At 44.0% G+C, this 25,061-nt stretch overlaps 1 protein-coding gene across 3 annotated transcripts in view; it reads left to right on the top strand.

The window, feature by feature from the left end:
• SGCD (sarcoglycan delta) overlaps positions 1-25,061 on the top strand; it is a 314,160-nt gene that overhangs the window by 275,199 nt on the left and 13,900 nt on the right. For all 3 annotated transcript variants that reach the window (XM_088478958.1, XM_088478959.1, XM_088478957.1), the window contains exon 6: positions 21,334-21,406. In XM_088478958.1, the coding sequence (XP_088335084.1) occupies positions 21,334-21,406 (73 nt within the window). The remainder of the gene's footprint in view (positions 1-21,333; positions 21,407-25,061) is intronic.

Here is a 25,061-nt window from a genome sequence, read left to right as displayed (position 1 = left end):
AAATCGCAGCTGCGATCGCATTAGCGTCCATCTATGAATCAGGCCCTGAGTCCGTTTTTGGCAAGGCCGGGAGGATATAGAAATAGTTATATGTAAGGGAGTTTCTGATATACATCATATAACATATTTATTTATAAGTAGCTCACAATAACGTATCATGTTTCCCGCTATGCATGATTTTCCTGCAATATTAAAATTGATTATTTTATTCCCTGTCCTCTTCTGACTTGATAGAGTGAAACTAATTAAAATATCTTGTTGAAGAGTAATATTAGCATGGATATAATGGGTCTCACAAGTGTATATATTATTATATATTGAGAAAATTAAAGTGTACCTGTCTTCTACAGTGTAGTCAGCCATTTCCTGTGCTAAGCCAATATTTATGAGAAGACATCCTATCCTTTCACTAAGGACCAACACTGATTTCTAGGGAAGTGATATGAGCATAATGCAAAGTGGTGCCTTCAAAATAAGGATAAATGCTGAGAAGAGCATCCTGCGGCCGATGCGTTGATGAACACAAGTCGGCAGCAATTGCTCCTGCATTGTTTGCATGGAGCCCAGTCAGACCCGCTCGCTAGATGCTTGCGCTCGCTCCCAGTGTATGCAAGTCTCGTGCACTCCCAGCAAGGCAGGCGATCGTATGGTAAGGCATTAGCACACCACTATGTCTTGGCGAGCGATCACTTTGTGTATGCAGACGCCCACCAGCCATTCATAAGATGCCCACTTGCGCACGTCATCTCCTGGAAGTGCATGAAAACATTGGTACATCGAGCACCATCGGATGTGCTCGCAGCGCTTGAGGTTGACTATACCTAGCCACAAACACTGCGATCACTTCAGTGTGAAATATAACCAGGTGACGCGTACTATGACGCTGCCTGTTAATTATGCACGCCTCTGAAACAGCGTTGAAACACTCAGGCACGCCTGCGTTTGTACCTCCACTCCCCCGTTTCTAGTGGCCTGCTCCTATATGCATATATTTGCCTGTATGCAGAGTTCTGACAAACTTTGTGAGCAGCCCTCCCTTATCTGTATATTTGGTTTGATACCCATAAACATTATCAGTGCACACTTGCACCAGGCCTATACTACCTGCAAAGGATCCATTTGAAAACAGAAGTAGTTACACCCTACTTACCGACTTTCTGGCTGCCCCCTCCAGGCGGAGCAGCCAGGACAGCACAGCAGGGGGCGATTGTGGGCGGTGTGGTGGCATGCAGGGTCGGCTCCAGGCATGTTCCACCTGAGCGGCCGCACGTGAGCGCCACCTACAAAGGGTACGCCGATTTTCTGCCGGCATTTTCCCTGGCTGTCACTGTCATGCCGGGCTCTGCTCAGCCCACCCACCCCGCTGATGCTGCTGCTGCGCTTTCGCCCTACCCCTACCGCTGACACTGGAGGCCTGGACGAGGTGAAGAGGGCGTCCATGGTGCGGAGGAGACGGTAAGTAAATGCCACTCATGGCTCATCCCCCCATCACATCATGGGTTCAGGCTGGCTGCTGGCACTGGCAGGCAGGCTGTGTGTGTGACTAATGTGCTAGCTTACCGCACCCCACCACATACATACAGCCTGCCTGTCAGTGCCAGCAGCCAGCCCATGAATAAAAATACGGTGCCAAAGTCAGAATGGATGCTGCGCACATGCGCGCGTCTTCCATTCAGTGACGGGAGAAGGCTGGGGGAAGCCCAGCTAGTGAGGCTCCCTCCAGCCTGACGTTATTTGGAGACGTGCCATGCGGGCATGCCTCCAAATAACGTCACATAGGGGGCGTGGCCTATGGTAATTAGGCCACACACCCATTTTTGTCCGAAGCCGCGCGCAATGTAAGGGTGCCCTCTTAAGAGCCGTCACAAGGTGCTCCAACCCCTGGAGCCAGCCCTGGTGGCATGACCGCGTCATTGCAGCTCCATCTCCGCTATACAATGCTGAGAGTACCGGCACTGAAAAGCAGGGGGCAGGGCGATTCAGAGCGAACCAAGTCATCGGCCCCTTGACCGCCCACTTTCACTCTGTAAGTGGGCGGGGGTGTGTGTGTGTGTGGGGGGGGTTTAGGAGGTGGGTTCGTGGGTGACTTGCCCTCTCTTGATGGCGGCTGGGATCGCCACCAGGTTTTCAGGAGCCTTTCCCGGCCATTCTGGGAAAGTAGGCAAGTATGACTTACACATACACATGACTCTGCATACCCCGCAATTCCATTGCCATGCCCTCAATGAGCGAGAGATTGCCCAGTTACATCTACTCAGTCGTAAGTGAATATGCACCTGAGATGTGTTTGACTCTGCATCAGCCATAGTGGGTTTTGATTCATGCACAGTGCCAAGATATGCACTGCAAGCAGACTTGCATTTAACTCCGCACCCCTGCAGAGAAGATCGCAATGTGTAATAAACTATACGCAAAGCAGAGACATTACTGGAGACAGATATTTCCAGTGACCATACACTACATATCAAAGTACCCCTTATGGAAAGTAAACTACATAGTCTATAGTTGCCAACTTTCCCATTGACAAAACTGGGACACACTGGGACATGGGCCAGATCTCTATTGACTCTACCCCTGATGCCAACCATGTCCTAGTCTACATTGCTACAGCTCAGTCCATAGGCCTCACCTTTCTCTGCCAGTGGAGAATTAGAGGGAACGACACTTGCCGTCTCCCTAAATAAAACCTTCAGAGTGCAGTGGTTCACAGTGGTTGCCGTTCATTGTTTTTTTTTGTTTTTTTTTTATATACAAATTCAGCACAATTTTCTATATTGGGACTATTCGGCCACAGATTTCTATGCACCAAAATGTGGCCAATACAGGCCATAGATAACCCCTGGTTTGCTCTGATTTGAAGTTGTTATGCTGTTTAAGTTATTTAAACAACATTCCTTACATCCATTGCCATTACATGCGGATTGTTCTCATTCAGTCACTAACCTGGACTGTGGGTGTCAATCATGATCCCTAGGGAAAGTATGGCTACATGTGTGAAAGATGTACATTTTATATGGCTTCGGGGACCACGATTGACTGTATATCTGGTTATCAAAAAGCACTGACCTATTCCTAAATGGAATATGGGAATTGTACTTCAATGATCTTAACTTTACAATTCACCCCGGGCTTTCACTATTTACCTAACACTGTTCCAGCTGATCAGAATTTACCAAGGGAGATACAAAAATAGTTTCTGTGAAAGAACCTTATCTTATGATCTTTTCTAGTTCTATGACCTTGGACTCAATATTTTTTTTGCTTAAAGTAACATTTAAAGAGCATGTGTATTAAAGTATTTTTAATAAATGTATTGGTGGCATTTTAGTGATTAGCAGAATACGCCACTATAGTTTAGTCAGCTTCTGTTTTATTATTCTTTTGCTTTGGGGCCAACAATTGTATCACACTTATCGCTGCTGCCGATGGTATGCAGTGTGTATGCATCGCGGTGCGCATACCTTTAGCGAAAGTTCACAATGCATTAGCTCGCTGCACATAGACAGCCCAGCAGAGTGAGTGACAGGAGAAGCTGATTGTAGGTGGTAACAGGGGCTGGCCATTTAAAACGGAGGAGTGGAGGTGCAAACACAGGCGTGCCTGAGCATCTCAACAACGTTTTAGAGGTGTGCAAAATCAAAAGACAGCATCATAGTACACGTCACCTGGCTTGTTTTTACACTGAAGTGTTTGCGGCAGGGTATGGTCAACCTCAAGCACTGCGATAGAATCCGATGTACCGATAGTTGCATACACTTCCTGAACATGACGTGCACAAGTGGGCGTCTTAAAACAGGGTGGTGGGTGTCTGCATACACTATGTGATCGCTCTCTAAGAAATACTGGGCGTGCTAATGGATTGCTGTGTGATAGAACTGTCTACACAATTTGCATACACATCATGCGAGCGATCGCATCTAGCAAGTGGCTCTGAATCAGGCCCTTTGTCCCTTGCTTTAATAGAGCACTAGAAGCAGGTGAATTAGGGTTATTATTGGACGTTACTATTAGATGCTGCACCTATGTTTGTATTATTATTAGCTGACACTTCCAGTTGGTGAGATCTCTGATTTATATGATACATAATGACATTGCCTGAAAGGTGACCCTGCAGTGACATTGTTATGTTTATACCAGTCACATGTACTTTTGTGATTCTAATACCCAACATTTCAGATTGGACCCCAATAGCAAAGACACCCCATTATAGTTAGTAACAGGTAGTGAGCAACCACAATATGTAATTAAACAAAGGGTGTGTTGCTTACCTCTATGGAGGAGGCAAGGATGACATATAGCAGGTCTACATGCAAATCCAAGCTCTGATACACTGATTGTCAGGTTTGAGCAGTTGTGGATAAGACTACAGACAAGTCTAAGTAAAAAGAGCCGCGTCAATACAAAGAAATCCACAAAGTAACAGCAGTTAAAAGTTCAGGTATTGAGAACCAGGTTGGTTCACAAGAATACACAAGTAGCAGCAGACAGAGGAGTAGTCAAAGGAAGCCTATTGTGTTCAAGAGCGAGTTACTATACGAGTGGATACGTACACTGCGTTCACACCTGCGGCTCCATAGGATTGCATGGTGTGATCGAAGTGCGTGCCATATCGTACCATAGCGTATGCTGCTGCAGGTAAAGCATTGGCGTGATGGGTGCACACATTTGTAGCGTGATCGGCAAAGATGTAGCTGGACACATCTGTATGCACATTTTGGGACACTGGATGCAATCACCTAGCACTGATTGCTAGGCATGATCTCAGTTTATGGCAACAGGGAACGTCGACCAAAACTCTGAACATACTGCACATGCATCAGTGGAGCGGTTTCTGCGCAGCTGTGGACGATGGCACTGAACAGCAAGTGGCCCAGAACTTAAAGGAGCATTAGAGCAGTGCAGAATGTTGCAACAACTTGGCATCCTTTGGCATTTTTGGAGGAGAAGGGAAAGGTTAGTGTGCGTATACTATAGTCCTCTCATATTTATAATTAGAGCACTCGTGGCTGAAAAGATGCTTAAAGGAGAGAGTAAATAGTAAATGCAGTGTGTAACAGGACTAAATAGTCTGTTTTAGGCAGATATAGTCTAGGTATGTCAGAAATGCCCTCATTTAGTTCTTACTGAAGTAATAGATGAAGCTCTGATGTTGCCAGATGCAAACATTTCTAGGTACTACTTGCAAAATAATGCCCAAACACGGGAAAAGTAGCTTTCAGGGCTGCATACAACTTCCTTCTTCTAGCTTGTATTAAGCATTGACACGTCTGAATATTTTAGAACACTGTAGACCACTGATTCCCAAAGTTTGTTCTCAAAGGCACCCTAATAGTACAGATTTTAAGGCACATCCAGGCTGGCCATCTGGCAAATGCCACAAGGGCTGATGGACAGATGGGCCGGGCTGGCCACGTATATGCCTGGCCGAGTAGTTCCGCCTCCTAGTGCTCTGCTTAACCGGCAAGCTTAAACTGAGACTTGTCGCAAGTCCACACCCCGTAACTTGCGGCACGTACCAGTGAGACTTGACCAGGCCCCTTTTCCTGTGCATGCTCGCAACAGGGATGCAAGGGCTGTATTATAGCCCCAGTCCATCCATTTTTAAAGAAATCCATGCTTAAGCACAGGTAACTTAATACCTCAATCAGTTTGACTGTCTATGCACAAGCATGGATATCCTTAAAATCTTGACTGGTATAGTCCCTTGTGGACTGAGGGCCTGATTCAGACCCGCTCGCGAGCGGGTCAATGTTAGGCCACTGCACATGCGCATGCCGGAGCCAGCTCCGACGTGCGCATGTGCGAGATCCGGCTAGCGACGGGCGCTCGGTTGCTCCGGGTCTCGAACCAAAAGGGGACGGCTGTTGATTTTGATCGACAGCCCGCACCGTTTTGGAGGCGTGGCGTGTGGGTGGCTTCACAAATGGAGGCATTCCCATGCGAACGCCTGCCGTTTGTGGGCGGCCCCACTGACATCACCAGTGATGTCAGTGGGAGAGCTTCTGGCTCTATTAGAGCCAGAAGCTCTCTGGGGCTTGCGGCCACAAGACCCTACCACAAGGGTCTCGTCGCAAGCCCGATAGTCGCGATGGTCAAGACCATCGCGACTATCATCCTGGCCGCTCGCAATAGCTGTGGGTGGTCACCTACAGCTATGCGAGCGGCCAGGAGGTCGCTCCAAAAACAAAAAACAAAAACGCCCTGATTCAGAGCGAGCGCTCATTCAGAGCGTCCGGCTCTGAATCAGGGCCTGAGTTTGGGAAACCCTGCAGTAGACAATGGCGAAAAGTATGCAAAGCAAAGTGAAATTGTGTGTACATAGGACCTAATATTACTTTTTGGATTAATAATATTAAAAGTATACACAGTAATAGTCTGATTTAGCATTGGACATACTGTAAGTGTATTTTTTGGTACTATTTTGGACTCCTGGTGCAACACTCACATCTATTGTTATAAGTTGCAATCTATTCAGGGCCATATTATTAATAGGGCTGAGTAGGCTAAAGCCTCTTTTTTTTTAGCACAGAAATGTCTGAGGTTTCTCCTCCCTCCCAGAAAACAGTCAATTAACACTGTTGGTGATCATATTTCCCAACAAGCTCTTTTAGAGCCAAAACCCACTGGCAGATGAACCATTATTCTGCAGTAGGCATAACCCAGCTCTGTCCTCTCTCTCTTCTCCATTCTCATCACCGCAAATTGATTCATAAGCAGCGAACCTTCCATTGACATGATCTATCCATCCTGACATAGTATAGACACAGGCACATAGTCAGACAATTGTAAATCCTACAGATGTGTCCTTACTCAACTTTGCTCTCAGCATGATACAGAATGGCGCCAGATCTCGCACTAATGTTTTGCGAGTGTACAGTATTTTTTGCACTGCCGTCACTACTGCACTATACAGATGTGTCCACATACATCTATCCTTCATGCGCTACAAGTCGTGCCACACAAAGTGGGAGCTCTATGTGCCTTGGTAGCGCCGAGCGTCTTTCGTGCAACTTTTTACATTCAAATGCGTCTTAAAGTGATGCTAATAGATAACACAAGCAGCTTCTGCTGATTAAAATGATATGCAGCATGCCTGTGTTCTCCTAGCGTCTGCGGGTGTATCTGCATGCAAAATGCTACGTTACAGTGTCAGGGACTAACACTGTAACGTAGCGTTTCGCCTGCAGATACACCCGCAGACGCACAGAGAACATGGGCATGCTGCATATCATTTTAATCAACAGAAGCTGCTTGTGCTAGCTATTCACATCGCTGTGCTAATAGGATGCATTTGAAGGTAAAAAGTCACACAAAAAGACACTCCGCACTACCGGGTCAATAGAAGGGCTGTGTAACGAGCAAGGAGGCTAGATGTATGAGGACACATCTGTACATAAGATGGCGCTTTCCATTGCACAAAACTCACACAATTATTTGCATAAAAGTAGCATAATAGGGGAAAATTGGCAAAGAGTGTGAAGACTAATCAACATTGCTGTCTATACAGAAGACTGACAAAGCAACTAAAGGTAGAAAATTCATGTCATACATATAATACAGTGATCTATGACATACAGTCAGGTGCATAAATATTGGGACATTGACAGAATTTTCATATTTTGGCCTCTATTCACCACCACAATGGCTTTGAAATGAAACAAACAAGATGTGCTTTAACTGCAGACTTTCAGATTTAATTTGAGGGTAATTACATCCAAATCAGGTGGACGGTATAGGAATTACAACAGTTTCTATATGTGCCTCCCACTTTTTAAGGGGCCAAAAGTAATGGGACTATCAACTCAAAAGCTATTTCATGGACAGGTGTGGGCTATTCCCTCGGTATTTCATTATCAATTAAGCAGGTAAAACGTCTGGAGTTGATTCTAGGTGTGACATTTGCATTTGGAATCAGTTGCTGTCGACTCTCAATATGAGATCCAAAGAGCTGTCACTATCAGTGAAGCAAGCCATCATTAGGCTGAAAAATCAAAACAAACCCATCAGAGAGATAGCAAAAACATTAGGTGTGGCCAAATCAACTGTTTGGAACATTCTTAAAAAGAAAGAACGCATCAGAGAGCTCAGCAACACCAAAAGACCCGGAAGACCACGGAAAACAACTGTGGTGGATGACAAAAGAATTATTTCCCTGGTGAAGAAAAATCCCTTCACAACAGTTGGCCAAATCAAGAATACTCTCCAGGAGGTAGATGTATATGTATCAAAGTCAACAACCAAAAGAAGACTTCACAAGAGTGAATTTAGAGGGTTCACCACAAGATGTAAACCATTGGTGAGCCACAAAAGCAGGAAGACCAGATTAGAGTTTGCCAAACAACATCTAAAAGAGCCATTACAGTTCTGGAACAACATCCTATGGACAGATGAGACAAAGATCAACTTGTACCAGAGTGATGGGAAGAGAAGAGTATGGAGAAGGAAAGGAACTGCTCATGATCCAAAACATACCACCTCATCATTGAAGCATGGTGGTGGTAGTGTCATGGCGTGGGCATGTATGGCTGCCAATGGAACTGGTTCCCTTGTATTTATTGATGATGTGAATTCTGAAGTGTTTCGGGCAATATTATAAGCTCATATTCAGTCAAATGCTTAAGAACTCATTGGACGGCGCTTCACAGTGCAGATGGACAATGACCCGAAGCATACTGCAAAAGCAACCAAAGAGTTTTTTAAGGCTAAAAAGTGGAATGTTATGCTATGGCCAAGTCAATCCCCTGACCGATTGAGCATGCATTTCACTTGATGAAGACAAAACTGAAGGGAAAATGCCCCAAGAATAAGCAGGAACTGAAGACATTTGCAGTAGAGGCCTGGCAGAGCATCACCAGGGATGAAACCCAGCGTCTGGTGATGTCTATGCGTTCCAGACTTCAGGCTGTAATTGCCTGCAAAGGATTTGCAACAAAGTATTAAAAAGTGAAAGTTAGATTTAGGATTGTTTAGTTTGTCCCATTACTTTTGGCCCCTTAAAAAGTGGGAGGCACATATAGAAACCATTGTAATTCCTACACCGTTCACCTGATTTGGATGTAATTACCCTCAAATTAAATCTGAAAGTCTGCAGTTAAATCACATCTTGTTTGTTTCATTTCAAAGTCATTGTGGTGGTGAATAGAGGCCAAAATATGAAAATTCTGTCAATGTCCCAATATTTATGGACCTGACTGTACATGACAAATAGCAGTGTACAGCATGACAACATCATTATCCACATTTAGCCGCATTAGTTTTCTGCTTAGACAGCAATGTTGACGAGTCTTCAAGCTCTGCTACTTTCAATCTAATATTATGTTACTTTTCCCCTAATATTATGCTACTTTACCCCTAATATTATGCTAATTTTATGCAAATATTTGTGTGAATTTTGCACAATTGAAAGTGCTATTTTCTTGCATATCTCATATAGGCATGTTTTGATATAGCTCGCAAATTGTGATCAGCCTATAACATGGCACAACACTGTATCCAATACTGTGGCACAAGACAAAGGGTTTTTTTGTACAATTTTAGCAAACCTTTAGTAACGAAACGTCTATATTTCAAATTCTGTATTTTCTTTTTTTATGCCTTTGTGTATGCCTTTTAATAACAAGCCACTCGTACAGTATAATGCTACTGTTATGATTATAATTGCACTGTCTTTAGGGTATGCAGTCGGGAAGCCGGCGGACCTAATCCCGACTGCCGGCTTCCCGACTGTCATATCCCGGCAGGGGACTAAAGACAGGCATCGATATGCCAATGCCTGTCATTAGGGAATGGGTATGAAATACCGCCGGCCGCATGGCAGCCCGACAAGAGCAGAGTTAGAAGCAGCGGAAGCCCGACAGCGCTGGAAATCCCGATCATGGATAGGTAAGTATCTACTAACCTAACCTAACCCCCCTAACCCTAACCCTCCTTAGGGGTGCCTAACCCTAACTTCCCCCCCAAGTGCCTAACCCTAATCCCCCCTGTAAGTGCCTAACCCTAACCACCCCCTTCCCCGCTGCCTAAACCGAAGTCCCCCGGGGGGGTGCCTAACCCTAACCCTCCCTCCCCCTAGCCTAACCCTAACCCTCCCGGGGGGGTGCCTAACCCTAAGTCCCCCCCGGGAGCCCTATACCTAACCCCCCCCGCGGCTGTCCGCTCGTGGCGCCCGGCATCACTACGATCGGGATGCCGGGCGCCGGTCTCCCGGCGTCGGGGAAATGCGAGCGTCTACATCTAGACGCCCGGCATTTCACCCCTGCCGGGATATGACAGTCGGGAAGCGGCAGCCGGTATTTAGGCAGTCGGCTTCCCGATTGCTTCTCGTCATTAGACACCCTGGGAGCCCGGTGCCCGGCATCCCTATCAAAGGGACACCGGGTGCGGATAGCTGCGGGGGGGAGGCTTAGGTTTAGGGTTCCCGGGGGGACTTGGGGATAGGCACCCCCCGGGAGGTTAGGTTTAGGCTAGAGGATGGGGGGGTTAGCGTTAGGCACCCCCGGGGGGGACTTAGGGTTAGGCACCCCCCTGGGGGACTTGGGTTTAGGCGGCGGGGAAGGGGTTAGGTTTAGGCACTGGGGGGGAAGGTTAGGGTTAGGCATCCCTTAGGGAGGGTTAGGGTTAGGGGGTAGAAATAGGTTAGTATATACTTACCTTTGACGATTGGGATTTCCTCCTCTGCCGGGATGCCGCTGTCGGGATTCCAACCGCTGGGCATGGGTCCGGCGGTAAATCATACTGATTCCGTCTTTAGAATATACAAACCTCTGCAAAGTTTATTAGAAGTTTATTCTTTCAATTGATTATTATTATTATTATTATTAATAATAAATTAACCATTGCTGATCTAAATGGGATAACTCAAAGGTAGGCAACCTGTGACACTCTAGCTGCTGTGGAATTACACATCCCAGCATGCCCTGAGAGTAAAACTATGGCAGTGAATGCTGGGATGTTTAGTTTCACAGCAGCTGGGATGCCATATACTGACTACCCCTGATGGAGATGACTTCCAGCTCCTTACAAAGAGCAAATTATGATTCAAGACAATACTGTTCATGCAGCCATTCTAGGAACTGCTCCATTAAACACACCTGAGATGACCTTTTTCTTCATTATCTGTTATTAGCCAATATGTTCCAGTTCAGAGTACCACAAATATTCCATGCGTAACAGGTAACCTTTTCCCAATGAATGAAGTCTGCTGTCCTAATTTCCTATATATCCAAACCGTGAGCCACATCCAGGATAATAATCTTTATAACTGGTCCGCATTGTTCTACAGAGATAAAACACAACAATGGACACTGTTACATGGAAACTAGAAGAGAATATACATAAGGCAAGTTGACCTACTGTATATTATATGTCCAAGCATAGAATGGCGCTTAGAATTATATTGTGCTGGGACTTCAACCTCAAAAGTGCCCTTAGACCATATCTGGTAGGAGAAAAACAAGATTCAGGTACTTCATTGCACTTCAGTATCACAAAATCAGTAACCGTAAAAGCCCATGTTATTAGTAAGTTACACCCCATATCCAGTGTCGGGCCCACCAGGGGAATGCAGTGATAGGGGCCCATGCTTAAGGGGTGTGGCCAACCACAACAGACACTTGGCTAACCAATAGTCAAATCTTGGTGTAGTTTTAATAGAAAGGAACCAAGCACCCATGTTGATCAGTGGTACTACTCCACCAGGTAACTGACCATCTAATAGAGTAACAATGTATAATTTTAGGTCTGGAACCTGACACCTAAAAGAGGGGGTGAGCCCTCAGGCAGTGGGGCCTACTGGGGACTTCCCTTGTACCCCTGTGGGCCAGTCCAACCCTGCCCACATCTCTGACCATCTTATTTATATAAGGATTGCATATTAAGCATTATGAGAGATAGCATGAGTGTGACCAGCAGTAATAGGAATGAATGATTGTAGTCATTACAAAGTAGGAAGACAAATGCAACAGGTAGAAAGGGTGGAATGTAAGCCTTTTACTTGCTCCTGTACAAGTTGGATCATTGAGGAAAAACTGAATTTGATTACATTAAATTCTTTGAACCCATCATTTATTGATTACCAGCAGAAAGATTTAGAAAAAGTCTATATTCCCCAAAAGTGACTACATGCTCTGGCGCCAGTTCCAGCTCCCTACAGCTCTGTCTCTAGAGACAGTTCCGTCTCTACGCGTGGTCCTTGGCATTGCTTTGACCTCACTGATGAGGAAAGTGTTAAGTAGTAAATGGAGCAGATGGGGGAGTCATGCCCCAACGGATTTCCAATCTGTGGCAAAGAATGGAAACACTAGACACTTGTATAGTGTAAACAATCCAATACAAGGCAATGACAATTTATCTTCTATACAATTACTGTTATCTCAAAGTCAATGAGGTTAAGCTGAGACACAAGTCCATCTTACTGAAACGCAGCAGCACCGCATGTGATTCTTATCATCTGTGTATAGAAATTTCCAATTTCATCACAATATTAGGGTAATAAATTCCCTTCACTCTGTCAATCAGCCAAGTTGAGAAGATGAGGATTTGGAAAAGCCGATACACTATGGAGGCAGGTTTTAAAATCAAGTGTAAGCATTAATACAGGGGAGGCCAGCAAGCGAGAGGAATAAGTAGAACATAAAACAAAGTGGTGAGGTGAAGAAGCTTAGTACATTTGCTGGTTTATGTAATAGCATGGTGCAGTGTGCATAAATGTGCCATTACCTACAGCATTTAATCAAATGACGGAGACAATTTTTTCTAGCTCTATTTAGGAAATAAAGAAATAAAAAGATGATGAATGTAAGTATTCCCAAAATTAGGCACTCACATGTTTACACATAAAGGTGTATTGTTGTATTGTTACTGTATATTAGTGACTTGTAAATAAATAGCTAAAACTTCACTTTTGTTTCTTGGATAAAATATCTAATAATCTCCTTAGAAGTAGGAGATTATATTTATATATATATATATATATTATCTATATATATGGTTGAAGATAGTACTAAAAGTACTGAAACGTTCTATTGATCCTTTGGTCTCTGCTTGATTTATTGAGAGGGGAGTGCTGCACCTTCATGCTTATATATATATATATATATATATATATATATATATATAATATGAGGTAAAGCATAAAGTGAAAGTAAAGAAAAGTTGATCAGTGTTTCCCAAACTGTGTGACGTGGCACCAAGGGGTGCCTCAGGACACTTGCAGGGGTACCCCAGGTTGGTGGTCCAGCACCAAATCAAATTATTTATGGTTAATGTATGTAAATATGTGGACAAACAGGAGTGCAAACCTGTCCCCATCACATAACTGTACCTAAGGATGATAGATCAGCACAATTCACTTCACTTTACTACTTTTTTTTCTGAATTTGTCAATAACAAGCTTAAACTTAGGGGTGCCGTGAAAACATTTCTGATACTCTAGGGCGCCATGATTCAAAAAAGTTTGGGAACCTCTGGGCTATATCATAACTTTTATAAATAGGATGAAAATACATTCTTGAAACAAATGCTGATTGAATATTAATAGAATAACCATTTCCTGTTTTATTCCAGAAATGGAAATCAAGAATCATGAATCCAATTATTTATATGACTGGCTATTTGTCATAATAGGGTATTGAGTTCTAGATATGGCTTGCAAGCTGCCGGTGTCTATAATGGCTGCTGGAAGCAGTTGCCTCGTAGGAAGTCTATTTGAGCTTGGTTATAGTGTTTTTTACCATTATACAAGTTGTATATATTGGTGGGGGGTTACATGAAGTGTCATCTCAATCTCAACACTAGGGGGTAAATTTACTAAAGTGAGAGTTATTAGAAGTGAGTTTTAAAAGTGATGTTGCCCATAACAACCAATCAGATTCTAGCTATTATCTTCTAGGAGGTGCTAGTTAAATGTTAGGTAGAATCTGATTGGTTGCTATGGGCAACATCACTTCTAAAAACTCTCACTTTAGTAAATTTACCCCTAGGTGTTTATTATTTTATTGGATTAAATGTCTGTAGCACTGTTATGACTAGATATGTTGCAATACTAATTATTTACAAAAAAATGCTCTGATGTATTAATCTTTGTTGTTCTACAGGATTATTCTGATAGAGGGTATCCATAGTTGCTTATAGAGAGAAAAGTTCCATTCAGAAATATTTAGTATAGACAATCTGTATCTACTTCTATCCTTATAAATAATCAGTTATATATACATTTTAGACTGGACAGACAAATATTAGGTTTCATATTGTCGTTCGTTGTCCCCTTCGTGTGTTGACTGCGCCTACTAGTTATAACATACAGGGTGACGTCATTGAACAATCAGCATGTATTTTTTTCATTACATTGGAAAAATCTCTACGATAGTGTAATGAACTGGAACCGGTAATGCCTTGTTGTCCAAATAGTATTACAGTATTACAATTTAGGAAGTGTAGGCTTGTGTCCAGAGAGAATCTTACATGGGCCGGAATCACAAGTCAGTCACACATTTGGCTGTTACCGTGCCATTGTTACACTGATCATTTCTAAGCTCAGGCCATTCATATAAGGACTGGTCAGTTTAGGTATAACAGCCAGGTGCTTCGTTCAAACTACTTCAGCTAATTGACTATAATTGCAGCATTATATTAGGAGACACAGCTACATATCGCTACAGCAATGACACTGTATGAGTGTATATGTGAATGACTGGTGATTCCAGCCCCTTTGGAGCCAAAGAATAGCATATGACCACTGAATACAGATAATATCAGCTCACCAGTTCATATCTATCAGATAGACTTTTCTTTTCCATGGTGGGAGTAAGATACTCAATCACGGATGCTAGGAACAGACACTCAGGTCCTGAAATGATAAAGATTCTCTCTGGAACAAGTCTACACTTCTAAAATGTCTTGGTATATAATGTACCATTGTGATGACACCCAGACATACCTACTCAATTCATAGAGATTTTCTTACGGTGATGAAAAAAATATATGCTGACTAATTAAAGACCTGGCCCTGTATTTTATGACTGATATCAACCATAATGGGGACAACGAATGACAAAATGCCACCTAATATTTAAGTCTAACCTGTCTAACTCTATTTACAACCAGGGCAGACTGGCCATCTGGCACTTCTGGCAAATGCCAGAAGGGCTGATTGCCTGATGGGCCGGTCCTTTCTTGTAACCTGGCCGAGCAGCTCCGCCTCACGGCTCTCTGCTCGGCCAGGATACTAAAAGACAGGGGCGTGCCGCGAGGCCAGGCCCCCATGACTCGTGGCTGCCCCAGTGAGACTTAACCATGCCCCTTTTGTGAGAGCGTGAGTCCCGGGGGAATGCCATTGCTGATCTGGAGCCCCAGTCCATCCCTGTTTACAACTGAGTATATGTGATTTATAAAGGAAAAACAGATACATTCTGTTTATACCAAAATAATTCAAAAGGGAACTCTGGGCCTGATTCAGAGCCGGACGCTATTTGCGCTTGCTCATTCAGAAAAAGGGGCCGGATATTTTAATAGAGCGCTTGCTCTTTACGGTCTGTTGACGCCTCTATGTCTGAGCGAGCGAACGAAATATGCGCTCGCTATTTTGTAAAGACGCCCCCTGGCCGTTCGCATCATACTTCATCTCCGCTATTTATTAGATTAATCGAGTACATCGAAAGGCGTCTGAACTGCTCGCAGTGCTTGTGGTTGGATTTTCCTACCGCAGTCATGCGAACAGTTCAGGCTAAGAGACAACCAAGTTACGTGGCCGATGACGCTGCTTTGTTAATTATGCACACTTTTAAAACGCCCGTTTTGACCGTTTGCACGCCTGTGTTCGGATCTCCACTCCCCGTTTTCAAGCACCTTCCCCTGTTACCAGCCACAAACGCCTCATCCTGTCACTCAAATTAGCAGGCACTCGCTATTTTGCGAACACACGATTTCCAACCGCACTGACTGGTTGGCGCATGCGCATTACGACCCGTACGCATACGCAGATGTGCGAACATCGCTCGGAGCGAACGAGCAGCCGCTTACGAGCGGCTCTGAATCAGGCCCTCTGCTCCCTATTAGCAACCAAAAGGTTCTGTGAGAATACAGCTGTAGAACATCTGAGTTTAACACAGCCGAGTATTTTTTTAATCAATTAATATTGCAACATATTCCATCATACAGTAACAGTAATATAGACAATTAATCCAATAAGAAATACGTAGTGTTAAGATTGGGTTGACTCTTCAATATATACAATTGTATAAAGGAAAAACACTATAACCAAGCTCAAATAGATGTCCTACGAAGCAACTGCTTCCAGCAGCCATTAACAGACCTCAGCAGATCTAGAATTCAATACCCTATTATGGCAAATAGCCAATGATGTATGTAGATAATTGGATTGACGATACTTGATTTTCATTTCTGTAATTATATAGTAAATTGAATATTAAAAAAGGAAATATTAGCATTTGTTTTAACTATTTTATTTTCATCACATTGTAAAAAGATATACAAAATATTCTCATCAGGTTTTATTTACTTTTCATTTTATATATATATATATATATATTATAAACAATTTAGGACAGACACTGGGGAAAGGATAAACAAATAATAGCCGGTCTTTCGTAAATGAAAGCTAATGTCTGGGGTGGCCAGACTTTCGGACTTGGTGATATACTCTAAATGCCAAAAATCTTTTGCGATCTACCAATTGCGACAAGGGGACTCCCGACAAAATTGGGACAGTTGGGAGGTATACTTTTTAGGACTCTGAGCCAAACAGACAACAGGGTGATACCTCAACACCCAGGACACATACATCAAGACAGGTTACCCAGATGATTGCAACCAGGCCTTGTTGATAGTCAGCAGCAGCTCCCAACTCTCTCATGAAGCACTGGAAGGTCTGCCATCCATCCCAGCCATCCATCCCAGCAGCACATGATGGGATACAGCCAGCATGCCCCCATCTATTCCAGGACTAGGCTGTTGCTAATAAACCCATGCTGATGTAAGAGCAGGGGGGGTCTCCTGGTAGCATTGCATGTGCATACCACCTGGTACAGAGAAGGGATGCATCATACCCCCTAGTACAGATAAGAAGTACATGTGAATACCCACTGGAATAAAGTAGGAGTTCATGTACCCCCTGGCAGGACTGTAACTAGGCGCAGGGCCCTGTGGATAACACAGTCGCAGCCCCACGGCACCTGCACTTGGCATGCTGGGTGCCTGGAACGGCATTCTGCAGCCACTAGCACTGCGGCAGAGCCAAGGCACGGTCCAGACAGGCAGCCTTGGACACTCCGGGCAGTACTCTACTTACTTGAGCCATGGCCCGATATCCGGTCGACATTCTAAATGTCAATGTACAGACTGTCGACATGGTCATTGGTTCGACCAGCAATATGAAGACATGTATTTATGGCGACATGGCTAAATGGTCGATTTAAAAGGACGTTTATCATTTCAACAAAAAACTGTCAACGTGATTTATTTATTTTTTTGTGGGGGGGTGGGGGTGATTTTTAGGGTTAGGTTTAGGGTTTGGTTATAATTAAAAAAAAAATGTTTTTTATATTTATGTTGACATGTTAAATGTTGACCTTTTGAATGTGTTGACCATTGAACCATATCGATCTATATACATGTCTACATCGACCTTCAGACTGTCGACCAATCATACCACACCCAGCGGCCCCGGCCTCTAGAAGTGACATAATTATGCCACTGGTTTAGGGGGAGGGGCCAGCGCAGGCTGCTGAGCAGAGCAAAATGACTCTCCTGACCAGACAGCCATGGACGGCAGAACAGATTTCAGCCAATAAGAATCTGCCTGATTCTTATTTGCTATTGCTGCCACACATGACATCTGACAGGGATAGCCACGGCTGCTTCAGCGCAGCAAGCCAATAAGAATCAGCTTGATTCTTATTGGCTGCTGCTGGGTGTCCTCCACAATCTATTGGTCGAGTGTTCACGGCCGACCGGTCAATCGAGATTGATGCTTTGGGCCACCCCTGTCCTTTTGGTTTCTATGCACTGTCATTAAGGGCCTGATTCAGCAGTGATCACAGCTGCGAAAATGCTAATGCTTGCCAAAGCTCAGCCGGCATAAAGACGCTTTCTCATATGCATCCAATGTCCATCGACGCACATCGGGCAGTCATGCAGCATTTCCAAAAGGTCTGAGCAGCCGCAGACACTGCAAGTCTCCTCACACGCAGGGAGCTCTCATGCTGCGTAAGCAATCGCAGTCACTAATTTATGCATGACCATGAAACAGCGTTCAAATGTACAGACTCGCCTGCGTTCTTCTGACTACCCCCTCCGCCACCACCCCCAAACGCTGATAGTCTGTCACTTACTTTGCGATGAATTCCTCTGCACATGCGTTCTCACAGTACGATATCTGCGCACGTGCAGTGCGGCTTATACGCATGCGGGATGACAGACAAATCGATCGATGTGTGTCCATAATCGCAATTGCGTTCACTACTAACTCTGGGCCTGATTCAGACCCGCTCGAGAGCGCTGAGCGCTCGCAAGCGGGTCGATGGTGCCCTAGTGCACATGCGCACGATGGAGGGAGCTCCGTCGTGCGCATGCACGAGACCCGAATAACGACGGGGTAGCCGTCGTTATGGGTCTCTCACCAAAGGGGGCGTGCTGTCGATGGTGATTGACAGCACGCCCCCTTTGGTGGGCGTGTCGGGGCGTGGCTGCCAGATGGAGGCATTCCCATGGGAACGCCTACCGTCTGGGTCCGGCCCCACTGACATCACAAGTGATGTCAGTGGGAGTGATTTTGGCTCTGATAGAGCCAAAATCACTCCAGGGCTTGCGGTCACCGAGACCCTACCACAGGGTCTCGTCGCAAGCTCGATGGTCGCGATGGTCTTGACCATCGCGACCATCATCATAGACGCTCGCATAAGCTGTGGGTGGTAACCCACAGCTATGCGAGCGTCCAAAAGGCCGCTCCAATTTTAGGTAGGAGGGCCCTGATTCAGAGCGAGCGCTCTGGTCAGAGCGTCCGGCTCTGAATCAGGCCCTCTGTTCCTAAATAAGATACTTATTATTCATGAAAGAGCATGGAATAAGTGATGGAGCTTCCGCCTTGTATTCGCTTCTAGCACGTCTCCGCTCTGCTCTATTACAAGATACTGGGGTTGCTAGTTTTCACTTGGGCTGCCAGGTTTTATGATCTTTAAGCCAGGACAACTTTAAGTAATGCAGTCATGAATTAAAGCTAAATAACTGCCTAAAGATTAGAACAAATGTGAATTATATCGTTATAGTTCATATCGTGCATTTTTCGGTGCCTTCAACCCACGAACGACTTGCGATGCGCGGGCATGTATGTAAGATAAAGATATCGTCCATCGACCGTGCATGCAGTCCAACCTGGTCGATATCGACCAGGTTACTATAGGGCCATTGTTGGTGGTGAGCTGGATGATCGATATCGATCATACAGCACACCCGGGAGATCGTTCAATGATATCGTTATCTTTGACGATCGTCCCATGTGTATGCACCATTAAACTAATTAACACCCTGGAATTAATCAGAAAATACATATATTAACAAAACCTTCCAGAGACAATAGACGAATTGCATAAATTGGGGCTCCATTTGTAGTTGAATAGAAGAATAATGGGACGCAAAATTGTATATACACTACCCTAAGTAATTCATGTTAGGATAATTGGTGCTTTTTATATATACAGTTAAGGTGCGTACACATGCAGCGATTTTTTGGACGACTGAACGATAATGATATCGTTAAGTCGTCCAAAAAATCTTTCAGTTTCTGCCCCAAAACGATTAACGATAACTACCAATGCGCGCTCCTGTTTGTAGTTGGTAGTTATTGTTCATCGCCCGAACCTCCCGTCCAACCTGACAGGTTGAACATGTTCGGGGATGAGGGAGGGTGGCCAGCACTGAACTAAATCGTTCTTGATTTCGTTCAGTGTTTCTGTTGAGTGTCATCAACGACACTGAGCACACCTCTGCCGGGGACACACAGGACGATTTCGTTCATGGAGCGAATCGTCCCGTGTGTACGCACCTTAAGTGATTAAGAACATATTTGAGCATAGAGATACATACATATATATATATATATATATATATATATAATGCTGCTGTATGATTTGTACCCAGTGGGTATCTTTTTCCCGTCCATGCAAAAGATTGCAAACCCTGTAAATATAGCTGTCACTCAGCTTAAAGTAGATGGGAGGTATTAGTCAGTAAACCCAGTGTCTGCTCAAAGGATAGTTCTGCTTTTCTGCAGAGCCAATAGGTTGTGTCGCTGGAGGAAATATGTTGCTAGGATACTTCTGCTGCCTAGTTAACTCTAGGGGGTATATTTACTAAGAATTATGTCTGGCCGAGATTGCATTTCAGTACAAGTTTTCCCAAATTGGATATTTACTAAGGCAAAACAAGTTCAAAAACATGATTCAGCACAGAAATAGACAGCAAAACACACAAAAAAAGTCAAGTACTTTCCATAGACAGAAATACAACTCAGAGATTTACTAAGAATCAAGTTTAAGTACACGATAGAACACGGAGCAGAATAGAAAAAATGAATAGAAGTGCATGTGAGCAGCGTGTTCTGCGGAAGTTCTGCACAGATCTGCATGAGTGAGTGTGTGTGGGTTTTTTTTTTAGATTTTCTTTACAGTGGGGGTACAGGTGCCAGCGGTGTACTAGCACTTGTGGTTTTACAAGTGCCACAGGGCAGGCTTGCTGGGAGCTATAGTCCCACTGTACAGAACAATATTATTTCTAATTTGTACACATTACCCCACCACACCCACCGCGACCAGGGGTCCGGGTAAAGATCTTCAAGAGGGGACACTCCATTTTATTTATAAATCGGATGTCTCTCCTAAATGCCCGGAAAAGAGGCTAAGTCTCCTGCACCCCATCTAGCTGCCTGCACCCCACACCCTGCCAGCCACTCGGAACCCCCCTTACAGAGCACAAGTGGATGGTACGAGGGAGCAGATGATGCAATTCGCGCTGAATCGCGTCACTGTAGCCCCTCCTCCCACTATACCATGCCTGTGATCTCGGTACTGTATAGTAGGTGGGTTGGGTCACGATGACACATCGACACCCCCCTGCACAGCCCACCTCTAGGCTGACCTGGAGGGGACACAAAAGTTGGCAGGTATACAGTAAAATAACAGAAGCTGATTGGTTGGTACTTTATCTCTCTCCACTTTATCTCCTGCTAGGTCTCGGCCAGTGATTAAAGCGTGTGTATAAAAAAGTATAAGGATTGGAAACCTCTATTGTCTGTCATAACAATTTTGTTTTTTGTTTTTAAAGGTGCTGAAGGAGCTGTTTTCCCGGCATCCCTTGAGACACCCTATGTCAAGGCGGAACCATTCCACCATCTACGGTATGTAAGAAGGAGACTACAGCACAAGTCTTTGGTACATATGTAAAATGTATGGGAGATGTACATTATTTCACAACCTTTTCAGAGACAAATCTCTGCAGTGTCCTCCGTCCTTTATTACGCTGGGAACCTGAGTCATAGGCGTTGTATCTCGCAAGATCATCCATTAGGGAACCATTAATCTGACTGAAAAGGGGAGGAAAAGTCATAGATTTGGGTGCAGTCTAGAGATCATTGTATAACTGTAAAATATGTGTAATCACTTGAAATACTGTAACAAGGAGACTCTCACTTTCCACCTTGGAAAGAGCCCTCCTGCAGACAGACAATCTATGGTACCATTTGCCGGATTGGAAGAGGAGATGGTGACGCTCAAAAGCAAAAATGTCAATTCAAAGTTCAGCTTGTAAAAATAAAGTTTAAATTACAGATGTCATAATAAGGGATGGAGTCACCATGTCAACACCAGAAAAAAGCCTGTGGTTCATATGTCGATATAGTAAAAATGTATGACATTTGCATTAGGGTTCGCATCAAGCTCACATTAAAAAGACACTGACATTCTGACCATGTCGATATGTTCAATTTCGACATAACCACAAGGTGCACATTTTCATGTTGACCTAATGAATGTCGGCATGTTGAATGTGGACATAATATACTGAACCCCATAAAACCAGGCTATGTTCATATTATTTATTAATTTTCATAAGTAGAATCTCTGATCCTTAATATTCTCCCAAAAGTACAAATGTGTCCTCATGTACTATCCTTCGTGCTGCACATAGATAGGGGTATAGTTACTAATCAGTCATGTCACCTTTTTTCTGCTGAAAACGGGGTTACAACTGTTTTAATCACTTTATGATATGGGTTACCACTGAGAAATCAGAGATTCCTCCTATGGTCCCATCAGGTTACTGTGGTCCCATAGGATGTTACGGGGAGCGCAGTGTGTGGTCCAATTACACAACTGTGATAACCTAGTCTTGTTGCAGTTTTTGCAGTAAACATCTCAGCATGTTGTTTGCTCAGCTTGCGGTGGCCATAAGAGGTCGGCTTGGAAAGTACTGTGCGCATGCAATGCATAGTACCACACTCTCCGGTAACATTTTCACTGGGCCTGATCGATCGTGCATGCCCAGTATGGAGACCCGGGAAATTATTACTGTGCATACACGTGCTGTCTGTCCTGTGCATGAGCAGTATATGTTTTGAATGGTGACAGCTACAAAGCCTACCGCTGGTGCCTTATGCTAGGGGGCCTAATGACCGCAGTAAGGTGAACCTTTGATGAATTGCAGTGATAACTCATTTTGTAATGCTACAAAACATTAGTTACCACTGCAGTGACCTATTGTAGGTAAATATAAACCATGCACTGGCTCTGGCTGATAATACTAATAAGGTGTCACAAGCTAGTATTCTATAGAACATAGCAGAAATGTTAGCCTGTGATACAAATAAATCTCATGATAATGTCTGGCTGGAATGATAGTTAAATGATAACACCTTTGTATCTTGATGAATAGCTCCCAACTCCCAATTACGCAGGTGAATCCCAAATAAACTTGTGACGATTTGAGACCTCTATTCCACGCATCAGAAAGTAGGGGGACATGTCCCATTTACTGCTCTTCTGCATAGGAGTTCACAAGAAACACCTCAGCACTAATGAGCCAGTGATTCAAATATCAGTGCAGCAGTGTTAAAAGAGGTGATTGCCAACCTCACAAGCATAAACAATAGAAGAGAAAAAAACTGCGCTCTGATATTTATGTTGGGACATAGGAACAACACATCAATATATTAAAAGAAAACACAAAAACACATATACAGACACAATAAATAAATGTGAAAAATTAGTCAGCCTGCTAGAAGCTCATGAAAAGTATATAGCAAATGTAGCCATTATCACAGGAGAGCATGTTCTAGATCTGGGAGCCTGATCAACTCCTATATTTGCATGCTTGTTAATTTCCTGTTTGCTATATACTTTTCATGAGCTTCTAGCAGGCTGACTAATTTTTCACATTTATTTATTGTGTCTGTATATGTGTTTTTGTGTTTTCTTTTAATATATTGATGTGTTATTCCTATGTCCCAACATAAATATCAGAGCGCAGTTTTTTTCCTTTATTGCTTCTGCATAGGAGTCCCCGAAATTGGTAAAGGCATGTACTGTATGTTCTAAGTAATGGTCTAGTTATTCAGTATGCAGAAGCAATACATTACCCTGGACTAGAATTTCCATGATGCAGAAAACTAATTCTCAACAAAACTATACACAAATGTAAGCAAATTTAGGTGTGAGACGTCACAAGTTTATTTGTGCTATAGTTTTATACTTTTGAGATTCGTAAGTGACTTTTAGAGCTCATGTACACACTAAAAAACAAGGCCTGTGAAAAGCATAAACAATTGTGTGTATTTCATCACCAGAGGTGGCTTCTGTCTTTGCTGGCTAGGGGATCGTGAACTTGGCTGGCATCTAGGCACTGCATGAGCTGCAGCCCCTAGAAGTCGGGTAAGGCTGCCGCAATAGCAGGGATGTGGCTTCCAATGGGAAGCGCTCTCTGCTGTCTTAGTCCAGACTGGCAGTCCCATGGTGGGACAACACCTCCCCCTAGGACTGCCTGTCCATCATGTGATTAGCAGGGAGCGCTTCCCATGGGAACTTGCTACCACTGCTAATGGTTACTGTAGATGGTGGATTTTACTGGGGACTGCAGCCTTGCAGCCCCTAGGTAAACTCTGCCACGGCTTAGAGAGTAATACAGATATGACAGATTAGGAAACTGTTAGCAGAATAAAGAGTACATGGATGCAATGCATGACCAAATATAAAGTCATACAGACTCATTCCCCATAATGACTTTCATGAAAATTTAAAAAATGTTTAAATAGAAATCAATGACTGCAAATTCTGACCAAATCACAGAAAAAGTATTCGGCATCTGATGTAACAAGGAATACAAGAAGGATGGAAAGTGGAGAAACAGGAGAAAATGGGGTAGATGACCCTGCCCCTGAGTTTAGAAGGAGGTGGGACAGTGGAATTACCAGTCCATGTTGGAAACTCGTAATAGAAGGAGGGTTGGACAGGAATGATGAGGGGGATTGGTTGGTGTAGGATAGGATGGAGAAAAGGACATAACAGAGTAGAGGATGGAGAAGGGGGAGCAAGGGGTAATAATAATAAGCATGAATGGTAGTAGAACAGGAGATAAAAGGATGAGACAGTAGACGGCTAAAGACTATTAGATGGAGCAATGACAGGATAGTAAATGGCAAAAAAAACATTGAGAGACAAAAAAAAATCAGTCACTGGTAGTGTTAAGCCCAGAGAGGAGTTGTATGCACAGGGCACAGGGGTAGTGCGGATGATGGGCCACAGGCAGCAGGTAATCCCAGGGAAGCCACTGGTGTTTGTGTATTACTACAGGGGTAATGGGGCATGTGTTTCCGCAGAGGTGATGACAGGGAGGTGTTACTACAGGGGTGATAGGGGAATGTGTTACTACAGATGTGGTGAGGGTATATAATATTACAGAGGGGAGTGGAGAAGGGCTGTTTATATGGAGGTGATAGGCGATGTGTTACTAAAGCAGTGATGTAGTGTGTGTGTTACTACAGAGGTGATGGGGCGAGTGCT

The sequence above is a fragment of the Taudactylus pleione genome, unplaced genomic scaffold, assembly GCF_031769625.1.
Source record: "Taudactylus pleione unplaced genomic scaffold, aTauple2 ptg000225l, whole genome shotgun sequence".
NCBI lineage: Eukaryota > Metazoa > Chordata > Amphibia > Anura > Myobatrachidae > Taudactylus > Taudactylus pleione.
This window is presented reverse-complemented; position numbering and strand designations above follow the sequence as displayed.